This window comes from Gigantopelta aegis, chromosome 9 (assembly GCF_016097555.1).
Source record: "Gigantopelta aegis isolate Gae_Host chromosome 9, Gae_host_genome, whole genome shotgun sequence".
NCBI lineage: Eukaryota > Metazoa > Mollusca > Gastropoda > Neomphalida > Peltospiridae > Gigantopelta > Gigantopelta aegis.
The window spans coordinates 29,719,327-29,735,657 of NC_054707.1; the positions used below are offsets into that span (position 1 = coordinate 29,719,327).

A 16,331-nucleotide genomic window follows, 5' to 3' on the forward strand; every position below is an offset into this window, starting at 1 on the left:
CAACCAAATGGGAAGATAACTGTAATCTGAGGCCATATAGACTTAACAGGAAATGACCTTTCCCAGCGCCGCTCCACGCTTGGTGTCACTTCGTTTAGCACGTGACTGCCGACTTGATAAAGAGTGTTTACCAACTCGCTGTTTTCATTCCTCTGTCATGCTGAGCCCGATGAAGTCGAGTAGCCTTGTGGTAGTTGTGTTGATGGTGTTTTTTCCCGACCCAGTACCAGCTCCACTACACGCGTCTTGCAATGTTGACTGGTAAGTATGTTCGCAGATTATTACTCGCACTGTAAATAGTAAACAACCCTGGCTATTATTAGCAACCCGCTCATATCCGAGTGTACTGACATCATCGGAAAGTTCAAACCGAACTTCGCAAAATGTTTAATATTTGTTAATCGATTTTTTTTTTTTTTAAAGGGGGAGGGGGGGGGGGGGGGGTTGCATGGTGGAACACTATGGTAACCCGGTTATTGCGGGAGTAGACGTTTACCGATTTTTGGTAGCGTAGTAAGACCAGTTACTGTGAGTATAAGCATTCGTATCAATATATACCGGCGTCGTGGTTAGGCCATCGGTCTACAGGCTGGTAGGTACTGGGTTCGGATCCCAGTCGAGGCATGGGATTTTTAATCCAGATACCGACTCCAAACCCTGAGTGTGTGCCCCGCAAGGCTCAATGGGTAGGTGTAAACCACTTGCACCGACCAGTGATCCATAACTGCTTCAACAAAGGTCATGGTTTGTGCTATCCTGCCTGTGGGAAGCGCAAATAAAATATCCCTTGCTGCTAATCGGAAAGAGTAGCCCATGTAGTGGCGACAGCGGGTTTCCTCTCAAAACTCTGTGTGGTCCTTAACCATATGTCTGACGCCATATAACCGTAAATAAAATGTGTTGAGTGCGTCGTTAAATAAAACATTTTTTTTTTTTTTCGTATCAATATTTATAAACACAGTTGTTATCCAAATAGCTGCCTATTTCTTCTCAAATCAGTACTAAATATTGCATGTTAAAATAGATGCACATCAAAGTATTACTATCCTACCCAATTTCAATGTTGCATTAATACATAGAGGATTATCATGGGTTTTTTTCTTTTTCAAATATGATTTATATCTCTTCGAGTGAAGTTAGCAATCATATCTCACGAGTCGTGCATGCGCGACGAGTGTGATATGATTGCAAACTTCACGAGATGAGATATAAATCATATTTGTCCAAAAAATATGAAATTTTCTATTTATTATATAACTTTTGGCAATTTACCTTTATTTTTAAAATGCCAGCAGTAAAATAGTTCCGGCTTTCTTACAGTGAAGATAACACTTTCTACAGTGCCGATAACATATTTTAGAGTGAAATAGTGAATTTTCACTGTAAAATGTGTTACCGTTACTGAGTGACTGATAACACTTTTATTTCACTGATATTTTAAGATATTTCACAAAATGTTATACTAAAAATGTGTATTTACATATGTTAGTATAAATTATTAGTATAAACGGGTTTTTTCGATTGTCGCCCAGCAGTTTATGACGTTGCCGATAGATGGCGTAACCGTACGGCCGCCATTAAGGGAGTGAAATTCACGTAACAATAACATGTTACGGCATTGCAGCTGGGTGCAATTTCAGTCTTTTTGACTTTTTGCAAAAGCAAAACCAGTCTCTCGGATAATTCAACCTTATTTAAAGATTGTATATTCATATCAATATCGGTGGAAATCTGTGAATGATTAAAAACATAAATAATAAAGCACCTATATACGCCAATACAAAAGCATAGGGAATAAATTAAACACACGCAAGTGTAAATAATTTTGATGGTTATTAAGTGAAACTTTACTGAATGCATCCTAAAATATAGAAAAGTATTTCAGTTATGTACATTTGTAGAAAACGTGGTGTACCATTTTTAAAAAAGAAAGACTGACCTTAGATCTAGAGTAGATGTCAACGTTTAGCTGTTACTATTATTAGCTCTGGGATATTCAAGATGTCACATTTACTTTTATTTTATTTATTTTTATTTTTTATAAAGATACGAGTTATTATGATGTTAAATGTGTGCGATAAAATGATAAATAAATAATTTACTAACGTAACTCGCATGCATGCCACACCAAAAATCGCACCCCCACCCATTTCGTCGAATTTTTTATTTTATTTATTTTATTATTATAATTAATTAATAAATAATAATAATAAAAATAAATAATAATAAAAAAATTATTTATTTATTTGTTATTATTTTATAATTATAATATATATATGCATATAAAAGATTCCTTGCTGCTAATGGAACAATGTAGCGGGTTTCCTCAAAATTACCATATGTTTGACATCCAATAGCCGATGATCAATAAATCAATGTGTTTTAGTGGTGTCATTAAACAAAACACAATTTCTAATAGTTTTGCACGCCTTCTTCCCCCCACCCCACCCATAGACGCCCGCAATTTTTTTAGAGGGGGAAAGACATGTTGGCACAAGTTTACTAGTAAAACATAATCAGAGATGGCGACAGTAAGTGAACATTTGTAGAGGGGGATGACTAATTAAGATTTTCTACTGGGGCTTGGAACATGCTCCCCCGGGAGATTTGAAAGTAAGATGGTCTGAAATGCATTTTTATGCATTCTACAAGTAAAATTCTTCATTACACATACCGGTACTGACAAATGCACATTTTAAAAATGCTTTTTTTACGATGTATAACCTTTGTATGGATGTATATGAACAACTGTACAATCCAGTCATTACTAATTTAGTATGAAGGACTTTGTATTAAAACGTAACAACTCTGGTTTGGCTCTTTTGGTGGCGCATTTACGTCATTTGTAGAGGTACTTTAGATCGGGTTAATCCTCCCGCGGAATCGGCCTCGGTGGCGTCGTGGTTAGGCCGTCGGTCTACAGGCTGGTAGGTACTGGGTTCGGATCGCAGTTGAGACATGGGATTTTTAATCCAGATACCGACTCCAAACCCTGAGTGAGTGCTCCGCAAGGCTCAATGGGTAGGTGAAAACCACTTGCACCGACCAGTGATCCATAACTGCTTCAACAAAGGAACAAAGGTCATAGTTTGTGCTATCCTGCCTGTGGGAAGCGCAAATAAAATATCCCTTGCTGCTAATCGGAAAGCGTGCGTCGTTAAATAAAACATTTCTTTCTTTCTTTCTTTCCTCCCGCGGAAAATGTTAAAAACTTCATGTTGTAAAATGCAATTTCCTGCTTGCTTCAAGTAAAATCCATTATGGCAAATGGCAAATGTAACTTAACTTATTCTTTAACAGACAAATATAAGTTTAAAAAAAACAAAAACTAAAGTCGGGAATGTGTATGTGTGGATGATCGTATAGAATAAAGATATTCTACTACTAACTGGAAACATTTAGGGTTAGGCGGATAAACACAGCTGTTGAGGGGGGGGGGGGGGGGTCTACGACTTAGAATAGGCGGCTAAATATGAGCTGTGGGGGTGGTGGGGCAGATGGATCTGGCATAAAACAAAAGTAGATTAGACTTCTTAGTGGAATGAATGAATGAATGTTTAACGACACCCCAGCACGGAAAATACATCGGCTATTTGGTGTCAACTATGGCAATGCAAACAAATAAGGTGATGATCAACATCCAATATAAAAATTCAAGATTTAAATAAAAACAGTGTAAAGAACTGTGCAAAAATACAAATATCACAGATATACTGACTTTTACTCAAAATTTCAATTTGTGCTCTATTGGCCATTCTCAAAGAGAATGTTATACCCCTGCACCACGGTGAGGTTACAGCAAGCGCAGGGATCTTAGTGGAAAGTGTAATTTCGGGGGGGGGGGGGGGGGGGGGGGGGCTGGGCCTATATATACATTTGTTTCTTCTAAAATAAAAAAGTGGAAGGGGGTACATTTCTGCCCCCCCCCCCCCCCCCCCCCCCCAAAAAAAAAAAAAAAAAAAAATAAGCTAAACTCAGTCCAACGAACGACTGCGATCACTCGCCCTTCAGAACATGCCTTGGGTTGGAATTTCTAGGTGTTATTTTAGTCTGTTAAATGAATGTGCTATGATGGAACACGATGTTACCAGTCGGATTGTTCGCGAGCGCTTGGCCTCATGAACATACCACTGGATGGAACCAGCTGGTCACGCTATAGTCGAGCGTATTATGCTGTATAATTATTGCATGTTGTGTTGTATGTTGAGGAAAGGTTAGGTAACCAAACAGCTGTGAGTAAAAGGCTGATGTACATGCAATCTGCAATGTTTTAACCATGTCTGTAACCTGTCACCGCCACTGCATTGCTGTTTTGTTCTTTCTTTCTTTCTTTTTTTTCTTTTTTTAAAGATAACATTTGATACTGGCCCATAACTGGTATACTTATTTGACCGATTATAGTGACCGATCGAAATAGAATACTGCAACTAGCATGAATCGACCCGTATACTTTGCACTAGATCATTAATTTCAATACGGTATAGGAAGCAATATGAATTCTTCATTTATTAAGGGGTGGGACGTAGCGCTCGCTTGATGCGAGGTCGGATTGGGATCGATCCCCGTCGGTGGGTCCATTGGGCTATTTCTCATTCCAGCCAGTGCACCATGATTGGTATATAAAAGCTCGTGGTATGTGCTATTCTGTCTGCGGAATAGTGCATATAAAGATCCCTTGCTACTAATGGAAAAATGCAGCGGGTTTCGTCTCTAAGATTACGAAATGTTTGACATCCAATAGCCGATGATTAACAAATCAATGTACTCTAGTGAAGTCGTTAAACAAAACGACAAACTCTTCACTTATTTCTCTTTTTTTTGTAGATTGCAGGATAATCTGTTAATGATATAGCTTATTGGCTCATCCGTTCAGTCTAGCGTTATTCTCACATATAATGGAATAACGCCAGAGGATAGGATACTCAGCTGGATAAAGCCGATAACCTATATTATTAACCTGCTATTCTCTCTATATAGTCCAGATTGGATTTTATCAGGATAATTCCAGTTAGATTTGGCCAACATGTTGTCTTGTGGTCATCAAGTTTGGGAATTATTGTCATAACACTGGCTGAAGATATTGTCATCAGTGGAAGATAACACTGGCTGAAGATATTGGTTTTATGGAGACCAACATATTCTAGTATCTATCTCGGTTAATGGGACTGGTGAAAACCAACATGTGTGTATCCAGATCCATGGTGTACTAGTGTGTATATTTGTTGGGTGGTTGGTGAGTGTAGGGGTGTGTTCTTTGTCCCTATGTTTAGAGTGTTTGAAATGGCCTGGATCGTGCACCCCACGCCACTACAAATATGTAATAGTGTCCTGCATGAACTTAATGAATGTATCTGAATCATGTCGTATGAGTAATTAGTTACAGTATTTTAATGCACCTTTAGACTACTAAAATGCACCTATCCTTTTTTTATGAAATACGTTTCATAAACATATACTAATACAGATTTGTAACTCATTTATTTAAAATTATATTAGATATTTCAAACTAAAACATCGTTTAACAATGTAAAGAAAGCATTAGTTTTATAGTGGAATAAATATTCAAGTAAATGAAAGTTAAAAGTTTGTTTTGTTTAACGACACCACTAGAACACACACACACACACACACACACACACACACACACACACACACACACACACACACACTAATCATTGGCTATTGATGTCAACAATTTGATCATTGTGAAACGTAGAGTAAAACTCCTTACATTTTCCCATTAACGGCGAGGGAATTTTTATATGCACTTCCCACAGACAGCATGGCTATTTCTCGTTATAGCCAGTGCACCCCAACTGGTATATCAAAGGCCGTGGTATGTACTACCCTGTCTGTGGGATGGTGCATATAAAAGACCCCTTGCTGCTCCCCTTGCTGCTAATTGAAAAGAGTAGCCCATGAAGTGGCGCCACGGGTTTCCTCTCTCAATATCTTGTGTGGTCCTTAACCATATTTCGACGCCATATAACCGTAAATAAAATAGTGTTGAGTGCGTCGTTAAATAAAACATATACTTCTGTCTTTCTTTCTTTTCGATTAGCAGCAAGGTATTTTTTGTATGCACCATCCCATAGATAGGATAGCGCATTCCACGGCCTTTGAGGTACCAGTCGTGGTGCACTGGCTGGAGCGAGAAATAGCCCACTGACGGGGATCGATCCTAAACCAACCGCGCATCAACGAGCGCTTTACCACTGGGCGCTACAGTATATAGACACCGTAGACACCAAATAACACAATCTGATTAAAATTAGCTCTACTGGGTCTACCAGTAGATCTAACAGCATTGCGTGGACTCCCATGTCCAGGTGACATTTCAGGTGACATTTCATCTATAAATAACAATTTTAATATCGACCAATTACACTTCGCCTTTTACAGCCTTATTCGGGAGCATACAAATTCTAAAAATATCGGACGAGACTATTTATGCAATAGGCGAACTTGTTGGTCTATTTCAACATTGAAAAAACAGGGGGAAACGTGCAGTAATAAACTCTGGATTGTATACTAGTATAAACAGATTTTATGGCTATACCATCACGGTTTTTTGTTTGTTTTGAAACGAATTTTATATTGCAATTAGTTTCCGGCATACTTCGTAATTCACCCGAATCATTTCGCATAATCCCGAATGTTTTCAAATTCTTTTCAAATCACTGGCATGATTTTGCAAGAAAGGTTTTGATTGGTCGAATGAAAGGTCAGCTGGACATGAGCTCCAACGGGCTGCTGTTAGATCCACATGTAATAGTGGAGCTAATTTTAATTAGATTGCAAATAGGCCTAGCCGTAGTTTAAAATGTGCTTCGGTTTTGTTAAATCATCCAATGCCTTTGTTTTCTATATGTTATGACTAGTATATTTACCACAGGACGTCAGGCAGGAAATGTTCTTCAGTGGTCGACAGTCTTGTTAAACAGATACAGGCATGGAGCGGACGGAAGAACTGTCCAAATCGCGACAACGAAAAATGCCTTTACACGGTACGCACTGGGCGAATAGTTTTGTTTCTCTATACTACATTACAAATAATATTTAGAAATTGTTTTAGGCTTTAAAATAACTGCATCTGTAAAACAAAAACCGTTTGGAAAATATTCTACTTTATTTGCTATTTGTAAAAACACTGGTCAGTATATTAACTAAACAGCAGTACTCACAATAAAGAATGTCAACTGCTTTCACGAGGTTGAAATTAATTTCCTTGATTAGTTTATGCTACAAATATCTACATTCGAATTTTGGGGTTAAATCTATCTCTACTACTTGGAAATTTGTTTCTTATAAGTGTATTGGATTAAAAAGTAGATGAAGCTCTCAGCACTATAGAGTATCGCTATTTTATTTACGTCTTGACCAATGAGTCTTTTTGTTTTTTAAATTGCACATAATTACATTTTGTTTTCCAAAGCAGGTTTCCTTTTCTTTCTTATATCGAGCAAAACTGGAATTATTGACAAAAAACACTTAATTTTGTTTTGCTGGTACGAGGTAAAGTTGTATCTGTATGTACATAATTTATGCGGATACTCTGATACGGTAACGTCGTTTGATTACAGAAAAGGGTATCCTGGTACCTATTTATTTACAGGATTTACTGTTGTGTGAACTAGACTGAAAAGTAGGTCACAGTGACCTAGTAATAGTACGCGATACGGCGCCATCCCATGTTGTTTCCTACATGTGAGGTCTGACGGTCCTGTATGCAAGATATGGTCCGGACAAGGATTCACTGTTATGTGCAGTGGACCGTGACAAATAGGTCACAGTGACTTAGTAATAGTACGCGACACCGTCATCCCAGGTTGTTCCTACATGTGAGGTTTAATGGTCCTGTATGCAAAATATGTTCCGGACAAGAAAACGTTAACAGACGGACGGACGAACAACGCCATACCATATTACGACCCATCATAGACGGCGGTATAAAATGATTAATCCAATGCAATAGATAATATCTGTTCATCTTGTTGTGTATTAGTTGCAGTTGCAGTTAATCTTAACTGAAGGCCATAAGAAACTTTACCACTTTAAAAAAAACCCCTGAAAAACAAGTTCAAACTAAATCAATCCAAAAGAAATAGTCCAAACACAAGAATACTGTATGCAGAAAATAATACCCGTCCACGGCACGTTTTGGAGGGAACACGCGAAATAGTAAAAAGCACGTGCCTCATGAGCAACCGCAACTGCACGTGCAATAAGGGTATAAAAACGGTTTAGACGGCATGTCAGACATCCATAACGATAAAAAAAAATCACCGTAGGAATACCATAACTAACACCCGAACAACGTGAGCGAGCCCTGTGTATGGTACAGATGGGAACCACCCATGCCCACATCGCAAGTACCTTCGGTTGTTCCCGTATTGCTGTAACGAACTTTATGCAACGTTACAGGCGGACAGGGCAGACATCAGACAGGCCAAGATCAGGCAGACTCAGGGTGACCACGCCTCATGATGACCGGTACTTGCATACCTTGCATCTCCGGAATCGCTTCCTGACAGTAACGTCTCAGCGACGAATGCCTTAGGTCACAGGGTTAGTCAACAGTAGCCAGGCGACTCGAGGCTTATGGAATAAAGGCTTACAGAGCACACAGAGGACAGTTATTAACAGCGCAACATCGTCGTCCGAGATTGAGATGGGCATTGACTGTACGACGTTGGCAGAGTGGATGGAAGATGACGTGTTTATCTGCGAAAGGGAGAACAAACGGCGGCCTGTTGCGTTCAGGAGGTCGTGGCATATGGTGGATGGAGTGTCATGATGTGTGGGAGGAATCTGTGGGCAGGGGAGGACACCACTAGTCATCGTTAATGGAAACTTGACAGCTCAGCGTTACATGGATGCCATTCTCCGTTCGATTGTCCTACCATTTCTCCAACAGAAACCACGTGGTGTACTTTATCAGCATGACAACGCCAGGCCCCATACAGCCAGAATCGTACAGAACTTCCGTGGAGCCAACAACGTCAACGTGTTGCAGTGGCCTGCATTTTCGCCAGACACGTTCCCATAGAGCACCCATGGGATGTCATGTATCGTCGTGTTCGACAACGTCCACACCCTCCAGCCAACCAACAAAATCCAGGCCCTCCAAAATTGTTTGGAGTTATAAATTTATGAATGGATTTATGGATGTAACCCAGAGAAAATGTGCATGAAACAGCTCAAAGAAATGCAACCAAGCAGTTGTTGCAGCGATTGCATGCTTTGTGCAAGAAACATGGAATATTCGGGCGAAATGCTGTCCAGTGTTCATCATAAAATGCCAGACATTCAGTCGCAAATCATTGACACTCTGTGCAGCCTCCAGAAGTCAGAAAAACACCATTAGTGAACTGTTTGCTGCAATTTTGTCATGCCACGCATCAGTGAAAATGACAGATGGTGAGTCATAGGGATGCTTGGATCTGGGACCCGCAGCGTGACGTCGCATGGCAATTCAACGTCCACAGAAACACCATACGGCACTTACGGCAACGATATCAACAAAACAACCAGGTCAGGGACTGTCCCCGTAGCGGCCGACCACCCGTGACAGCCCCTCGCCAAGACACATGGATCCGAACGACGCATCCAGCAAGCAACCCTCACAGCCAGTACCATCCCTTTCTCCAGCATTTAGTGGCCTCAATGAGATGACGGTGCCAGGCCTGTATCAATGCTCAAGGTGGACACACTCACTACTGACTGTGTGAACTTCGCTCTGGACCCCCTTTAGTCATGTGGCTCATTTGCATATGGCAGGTGCGCCCTTTTCATGGACTATTGCTCATTTACATACCTTCGGACATTTCTCTTTCCATGTTATAACGTTTCATACACGGCAGTAAAAACTTATCATCAATTATCTTTGTCTTTTGTGTGTCACAATAACTTTTGACTTTTAGTATATAATGAAACGCTTTCAGCTTGGTGTCAACACGACGTCCATGATAACGGCCAGGCACGAAACTCCCACCAAGGGATATGTGGACGACTTAAAGTTTGACTTCACACAAGACAACACAATATGTAAAATCCACGTGAGTTATCCATAGAAGGTATATTAATATAGACCGTGTTGATAGCTCAGCTTGGTAATGTTAACTCATATTTCATAGTATTTGTATATACTGTTTTTATTATTTAATTGATGTTTAATTTGTTATTGTAATATTGATTATTTGATATGTACAACTATATATAACTGCATAGTAGAATACTTCGTAGTAGTGGTGACGTTACTCTGGCGCCATGTATACAAATGAACTAAGTCGCGTGACCAAATGCGGCTTTCTGATTGGCTGACCTCACCCCCTACCACTCCCTACTTAAATGTATGCTGACGTGGCATAAAACTCGTGACACTGATTTGTTCTACTTTTCGCGCGACCATTTGTTATTAATATAATTTTATTTTCTTCTAGTATTTGTGTTGCAACAAATACGAACGCTGCATTTTACATTGTATTACAACGTGAGACAGCTAATGATTAAAGCTAGATTCATACTTCACCGCTTTTGCTTCTGTTCAAACCTATTCCTCATTTTTCAGTGAAGGGAGGAAGAAGGAAATGTTTTATTTAACGACACTCTCAACACGTTTTATTTACGGTTATATGGCGTCGGACATATTGTTAAGAACCACACAGATATTGGGAGAGGAAACCCGCTGTTGCCACTTCATGGGCTACTATTTTCGATTAGCAGCAAGGGATCTTTTATATGCGCCATCCCACAGACAGAATAACACATACCACGGCCTTTGCTATACCAGTCGTGATGCACTGGCTGGAGCGAAAAATAGCCAAATGGGCCCACCGACGGGGATTAATTCCAGACCGACCGCGCATCAAGCGAACACTTTACCACTTTACCAATATAAAGACGGTCTTACTGGACCACACTTTGAGTGACATAGTAAAGTTGTCACCTCCCCAAGTTTTACAATCTTTATCTTTTCGTTAGTTTAAACCTGTTACCATAGAATACATAATAAATAATTGTCCTTTTATATCTTTCACAACGTTAGTAATAACGCTGGGTAGTACTCCGTTAGGGAGATTACCAACGTTTGACATCCAATGGCCGATGATTAATAGATTGAAAACATAGTTTATTGCATAACATATAGTATACATGTATATACAAAAGGATTGGGCATAAGTTATCCAACTTATGAGGCCCTCTCCGAATCACAACCATTAAATTGTACAATAATGGCGACTGCAATTTTCAATCAATCGGTCAATCAATCATAGTAAATGTTTGAGAAAAACGACTGAAAGGACAGAAAAGGAAAAGAAAAGAAATAGAAATAATCGGTGGTTTAACAGTATTCATTATTAACATTTTATCTTCTCAGACAGCCCAACTGGTAAGTAATAACAATATAATAGTAAAAGTAACAACACATAAATAAATGAATAAATAAATAAATGATTCCACACCACGAGATAAAGTTTTTGTAATTCAAATCGTTGTCTGTTTAATGTATTTGTGATCATGCTCAAATATGTGTTTATTGGTATTATCATTAAACGTGTCTTGACCGTTTAATATCAGCTGAAGTGTAATTGGTTCAAAACGGTTTAGAAATGTTAACACGATTTGTCTTTGCTGGTTAAAAATTGACGTTCAAAGAAATAATGATGATTAATAAATCAAAGTGTTCTAGTGGTGTCGTCAAACAAAACGAACTTTAACTCTTTTGAGGGGTGGGGCAGGCAGAGTAATAGAATAGTTTATCTTTCAATGACGACAACCAACTGAATCATGAGGTTTATGGTCAAACAAAACGAACTTTAACTCTTTTGAGGGGTGGGGCAGGCAGAGTAATAGAATAGTTTATCTTTCAATGACGACAACCAACTGAATCATGAGGTTTATGGTCAAACAAACACACTCTCGTCTGCTACTAAAATGTTCATGGGCTTTTTCTTTATCACAAATGCCTCTACAACTACACACAAAATACTAATTAAAAAGACGGACCTAGTTACAGTAGCTATAATAATCCATTCCAGTGGTGTTCTGCCATTGGATAGCTCGCATATTCAGTTTCGTTGATTGTTTTTAAACAGTGTACTGTTTGATTGAATTACGATATAACATTCTGTTATGATTTTGTAAAATAATGGCAGTACCTTACTTACTGTTTGTTGAAAGTGTACCCATGTTTGTATTGCAGGGTTACAGCACATCTCGAACATGGTATGCCGTTTTGGACTATGGGACAAACTACTGTAACCTCTTTAACCTGATACAAGGTGTGTGCACGTGTTTACATTTAACATAAACAATAATAACAGCTAGTATTACAGGCGAAAGTAGTTTCTTCGGTAATCGAACAGTAAGATCCGAATTGATGAAACCTGTTTTACTTAAACGCAGGTGTTTAAGCATTGCAAATATATTCCTACTATATGCATTCAGATGCGTAAGAAAAAACACCTTTCGGATATTCTGCCACTGGTTTCCATAAGCGTACGAGACGGGTGGGGGACCTTAAATTCGAGCAAACATGATAGAGATATTAGGGCAAAATGTGCTGACCTGAGACCTTTTAACGTGTATTTCCATCATTCTACTCTCAAAATTAGTAATCCATGGGAAAATGCAGAGTGGTTCGTTTGCAACCCTATATAACTAGTGTAGCGGCCGAGACCCAAAACATTAGATCCACCCCAAGCGGAGGTATAACAAGCTGAAAATTGTCTCATTTGAACCGTCTAGATGTCTGGGTTTTTGGAAATGGAGATTGTTGTAGTTGAAATACTGTGCAACATATTGAATTAACCCCTTAATACTGTAATATGTACAAACAAGTTTTCAAATATTTGCTTATTTGATGCAGTAAGTAGTGGTAACTTGTAGAATTGATGAATATTTCAGAGTATTTCTTTGAAGTGAAAATGTTGCAAGATATTTTAGGAGTTTGATGCTTCAAATAAGGGTTATTTTCATTATAAAAAAAACAACTAAATTAACAGTATTTATTCATTAAATAGGCTTTTTAAAAATATAATGTTTTGCTGTTAAGGGGTAATTTATCAGATTGTGCACTATACGTCTGGGTTTTACTGAATTTGTTAATCAAAAGGAATCTTAGACGATGACTTACATCAAGTTTGATACCGTTATAACATACAATGCAATTATACTGAGAGACAAATGGACTTATTTTAAAAGACAATTGCCACATTTGGGGGCTATTTTAGTGGGGGGTGTTAACCCTTATTAGAAGCATCAAACTCCTAAAATATCTTTCAACATATGCAGATCTGAAATATTCATAAATTTTACAAGTTAACAGTTCTTCACACGTTACAGCACATAATGGGTTAATTCAATATGCCGTGTAGCATTTCAACAACTACAACCTCCATTCAGACGGTTTTAATGTGACAATTTCAGCTTGTTATACCTCTGGTTGGGGTATTTCCTTAAATAAAGTCCTGTTTTAGCCTTGGCCGCTACACTAAACGGTTTGGTAGTAATGCTAATAAAAATAAATGTTGTTATCCAGATTTGGGCATGTTCGTTTAACTCGGGCAAAAACCAGCCCCCCCTACAAAAATGGGAGCCTGTACGCCTATGCTGGTTTTATCCTGCAACTGTTATTTGAATCGACCAATTATCGTCATAGGTGTACAGGCTGCTATATTAGTTATTTCTATGCATTTGTAGAACATAACATTGAGCCTGAGATTGGGGTAGTAATACAAATACTATGTCTGCATCATCTTACCTTTCGACTGCCTCACTGGCACTGAAGTGCAACAATAGTCCGTCCCATCATTCTATAAATAGTTTTTTTGTTGTAAATTTCAGTTTGGTTTGGTTTTGGAAATAACAAAACAATTTTAAAAAATTGTGTACAATTGACACACCAATTGGCTCATAAATAAATAATTATAATAAATTCCATAGCATGAAAAAAACGTTCCCTGTGAGACGGACTATAAGGTCGACGACAGTCATTTTTTGCACCCTTGTTTTGGCTTCGTACACAATAGATAATATAACATATCTTACCGTAATTTCACTTGAAAATCCTTATTTCGTAAAAGGTACAATTTTTTAATCACAATATTTTCTTCAAAATACATTCAGGTGCACTAGTAATGTTCAAACAAAAAAATTCAACAGCAATTTTGCACTGGAATTTTTCCAGCCTTCTTTTTTTCCTCCTTATTATTTACTTATTTAATAATTTATATTTTTAATTTTAAAAAATTAAATTAATCATTCACAATATACAACACTAAATTACCCTGAAAACGCGTCAGTGATTAGTCGTATACAATTTTCTATATAGTTGATTGCAAAAACGAACCCCTTACAAACGTCCTTGTAATTCCCACGATAAATACAAATAAAGTTGGGGTCAGTGCTGGGGGTGGGTGTTGGGTGGTTCTAACGGACCCCTGTGGAGAACCAGAGTTTTGTAAAGGGGGCCCCACAAAATTGCAAAAAGGGTAGCCCACAAAATTGCAAAATGAGTAGCCTAAGTACTCTGACGGTAAGAGACCTAGACAGTTATCAACTCTCTTGCCGTCAGAGACCAATCTATATACATTCTGCGCGATCGCTGCCTACCAAACGGTAGTGAAGGATTTCCACTCTAATACCAGAACAATCCTATGTTTGACATTAAATACCTTCATCGATCATTTTCAAGCTCCCCTTGATAAAAAAAAAAAAAATCATATATTAATCACTAATGCAGAAAAAACTGTCAGCAAATGCGTATTTAACCGGAACTTTATTGAAAGGGGGTGCTGTTTGAACATTAATTCGAGCTAAGCACGTTTCAATTCCGACATTTGATCTCAGTCTTAATGTGGGCATACATCCATATTTTAATAATGCATGTTTATCTTTTCAGGAATTGGTCTCGACAAATCTGCTAATTACACTGAAACTACAAATGACAGCATTTGCACCCAACATTCCACGGCAAACTGTGATAAATACTAATTGAATAAAAGGTGGTTTTTTCAGCATTCTACTTGACGTTTCTTTAAATTTATTTATAAATGGATAATGAAACTCACCAATATTGTTTTTGTCAATTAACATACTTGTTCTTTGTTCTCTGGTATCTTGTCACTGAATATAGATACCCAATTGAAACCTAATGACTTGTTAAGGCTGGTGTCAAAAGAAAACTTTTAACTGTTATTTATTCACTGTATCTCAATGTGTGTAGTTGTATAAACATTATTGGTTATATATCGGATTATTTTGCCAACAATTTGGGTTTAATGCAAGGCGAAGTGTTATCACCTATTTTATTTTATTTGTTTATTAATTACCTTTATACAAAACGGTTGTTTATCATATGAATGTAAGATATTACTCTATTCTTATTGTTGTATGCAGATGATTTGGTAATATTTTCTGAGTCTGTTGATGGTTTACAGCAAATGTTGGACTGCTTATATGAATATTCAAATCAATGGGGTATAGAAGTTAACTTAGAAAAGTCAAAAGTAATGATTTTTAGAAATGCTGGAAAAATTAAAAATGGGGAAAAGTGGTTTTATAACCATAAAGTTTAAGAAATAGTTGATAAATTCCCCTATTTGTGTTTCATTTTGCATTACAATAACAAATTCACAGTTGCTGAAAAACATCTAGCAGATCAAGGAAGAAAAGCAACGTTTGCATTGTGTTCCAATACAAAATCTTTATACTTAAATACTGAAACTTTGATATCATTGTTCGACTGTTATATCACTACTATTATGTTATGCCTCTGAGGTTTGGGGTTTCCACAAAGGGAACACAATAGAAAAGAAAATTTGAGAAATAGCTGTATTTAATAGTTTCTATTATGCACTCTCCACAGCTCGTATAATATAATTATATCAATTTATGTACATCACCACTGTTTACCTGTATGTATATATCATTATTCTGTACTGATAAAAGCTCAAGTTAATAAAGAAATTGAAAATTGAAATTGACTAATGTTGAGAAGGGTAATGGAGATACAGGTTGAGCACAGTCAACGAGAAGTCGCGAGGCACTTTAATGTCAATCAGAGTGTGATTGGGTGTGGATGAGGCAACTATTTAAATGAATGGATCCGTTTCCTATGCACAAAGACCAGGGCAGCATCATACAGAATTTTAAACATGGGTGCGTTGAGACAACCCATTTGTTAGGGTGATAGTAGGTACATGTGTTTGCATAACTTTTACCATTTTGTTGTGGCCTATAACCGGAAGTACCATTACTCATATTGAAATCCAAATGCTACTGAAAATAAAATAGTTAACAACTCGACAAATAAAATATCAAATACA

General features: G+C 37.8%; 1 protein-coding gene across 1 annotated transcript; it reads left to right on the top strand.

Moving 5' to 3' along the window:
* Nucleotides 1-37: 37 nt before the first annotated feature.
* On the top strand, nt 38-16,331 carry LOC121380768. The gene is made up of 5 exons (XM_041509737.1): nt 38-261; nt 6,896-7,007; nt 9,945-10,058; nt 12,206-12,284; nt 14,906-16,331. The coding sequence occupies exons 1-5, from the start codon at nt 53-55 to the stop codon at nt 14,995-14,997; spliced, it is 606 nt and encodes a 201-aa protein (XP_041365671.1). The 5' UTR covers nt 38-52; the 3' UTR covers nt 14,998-16,331.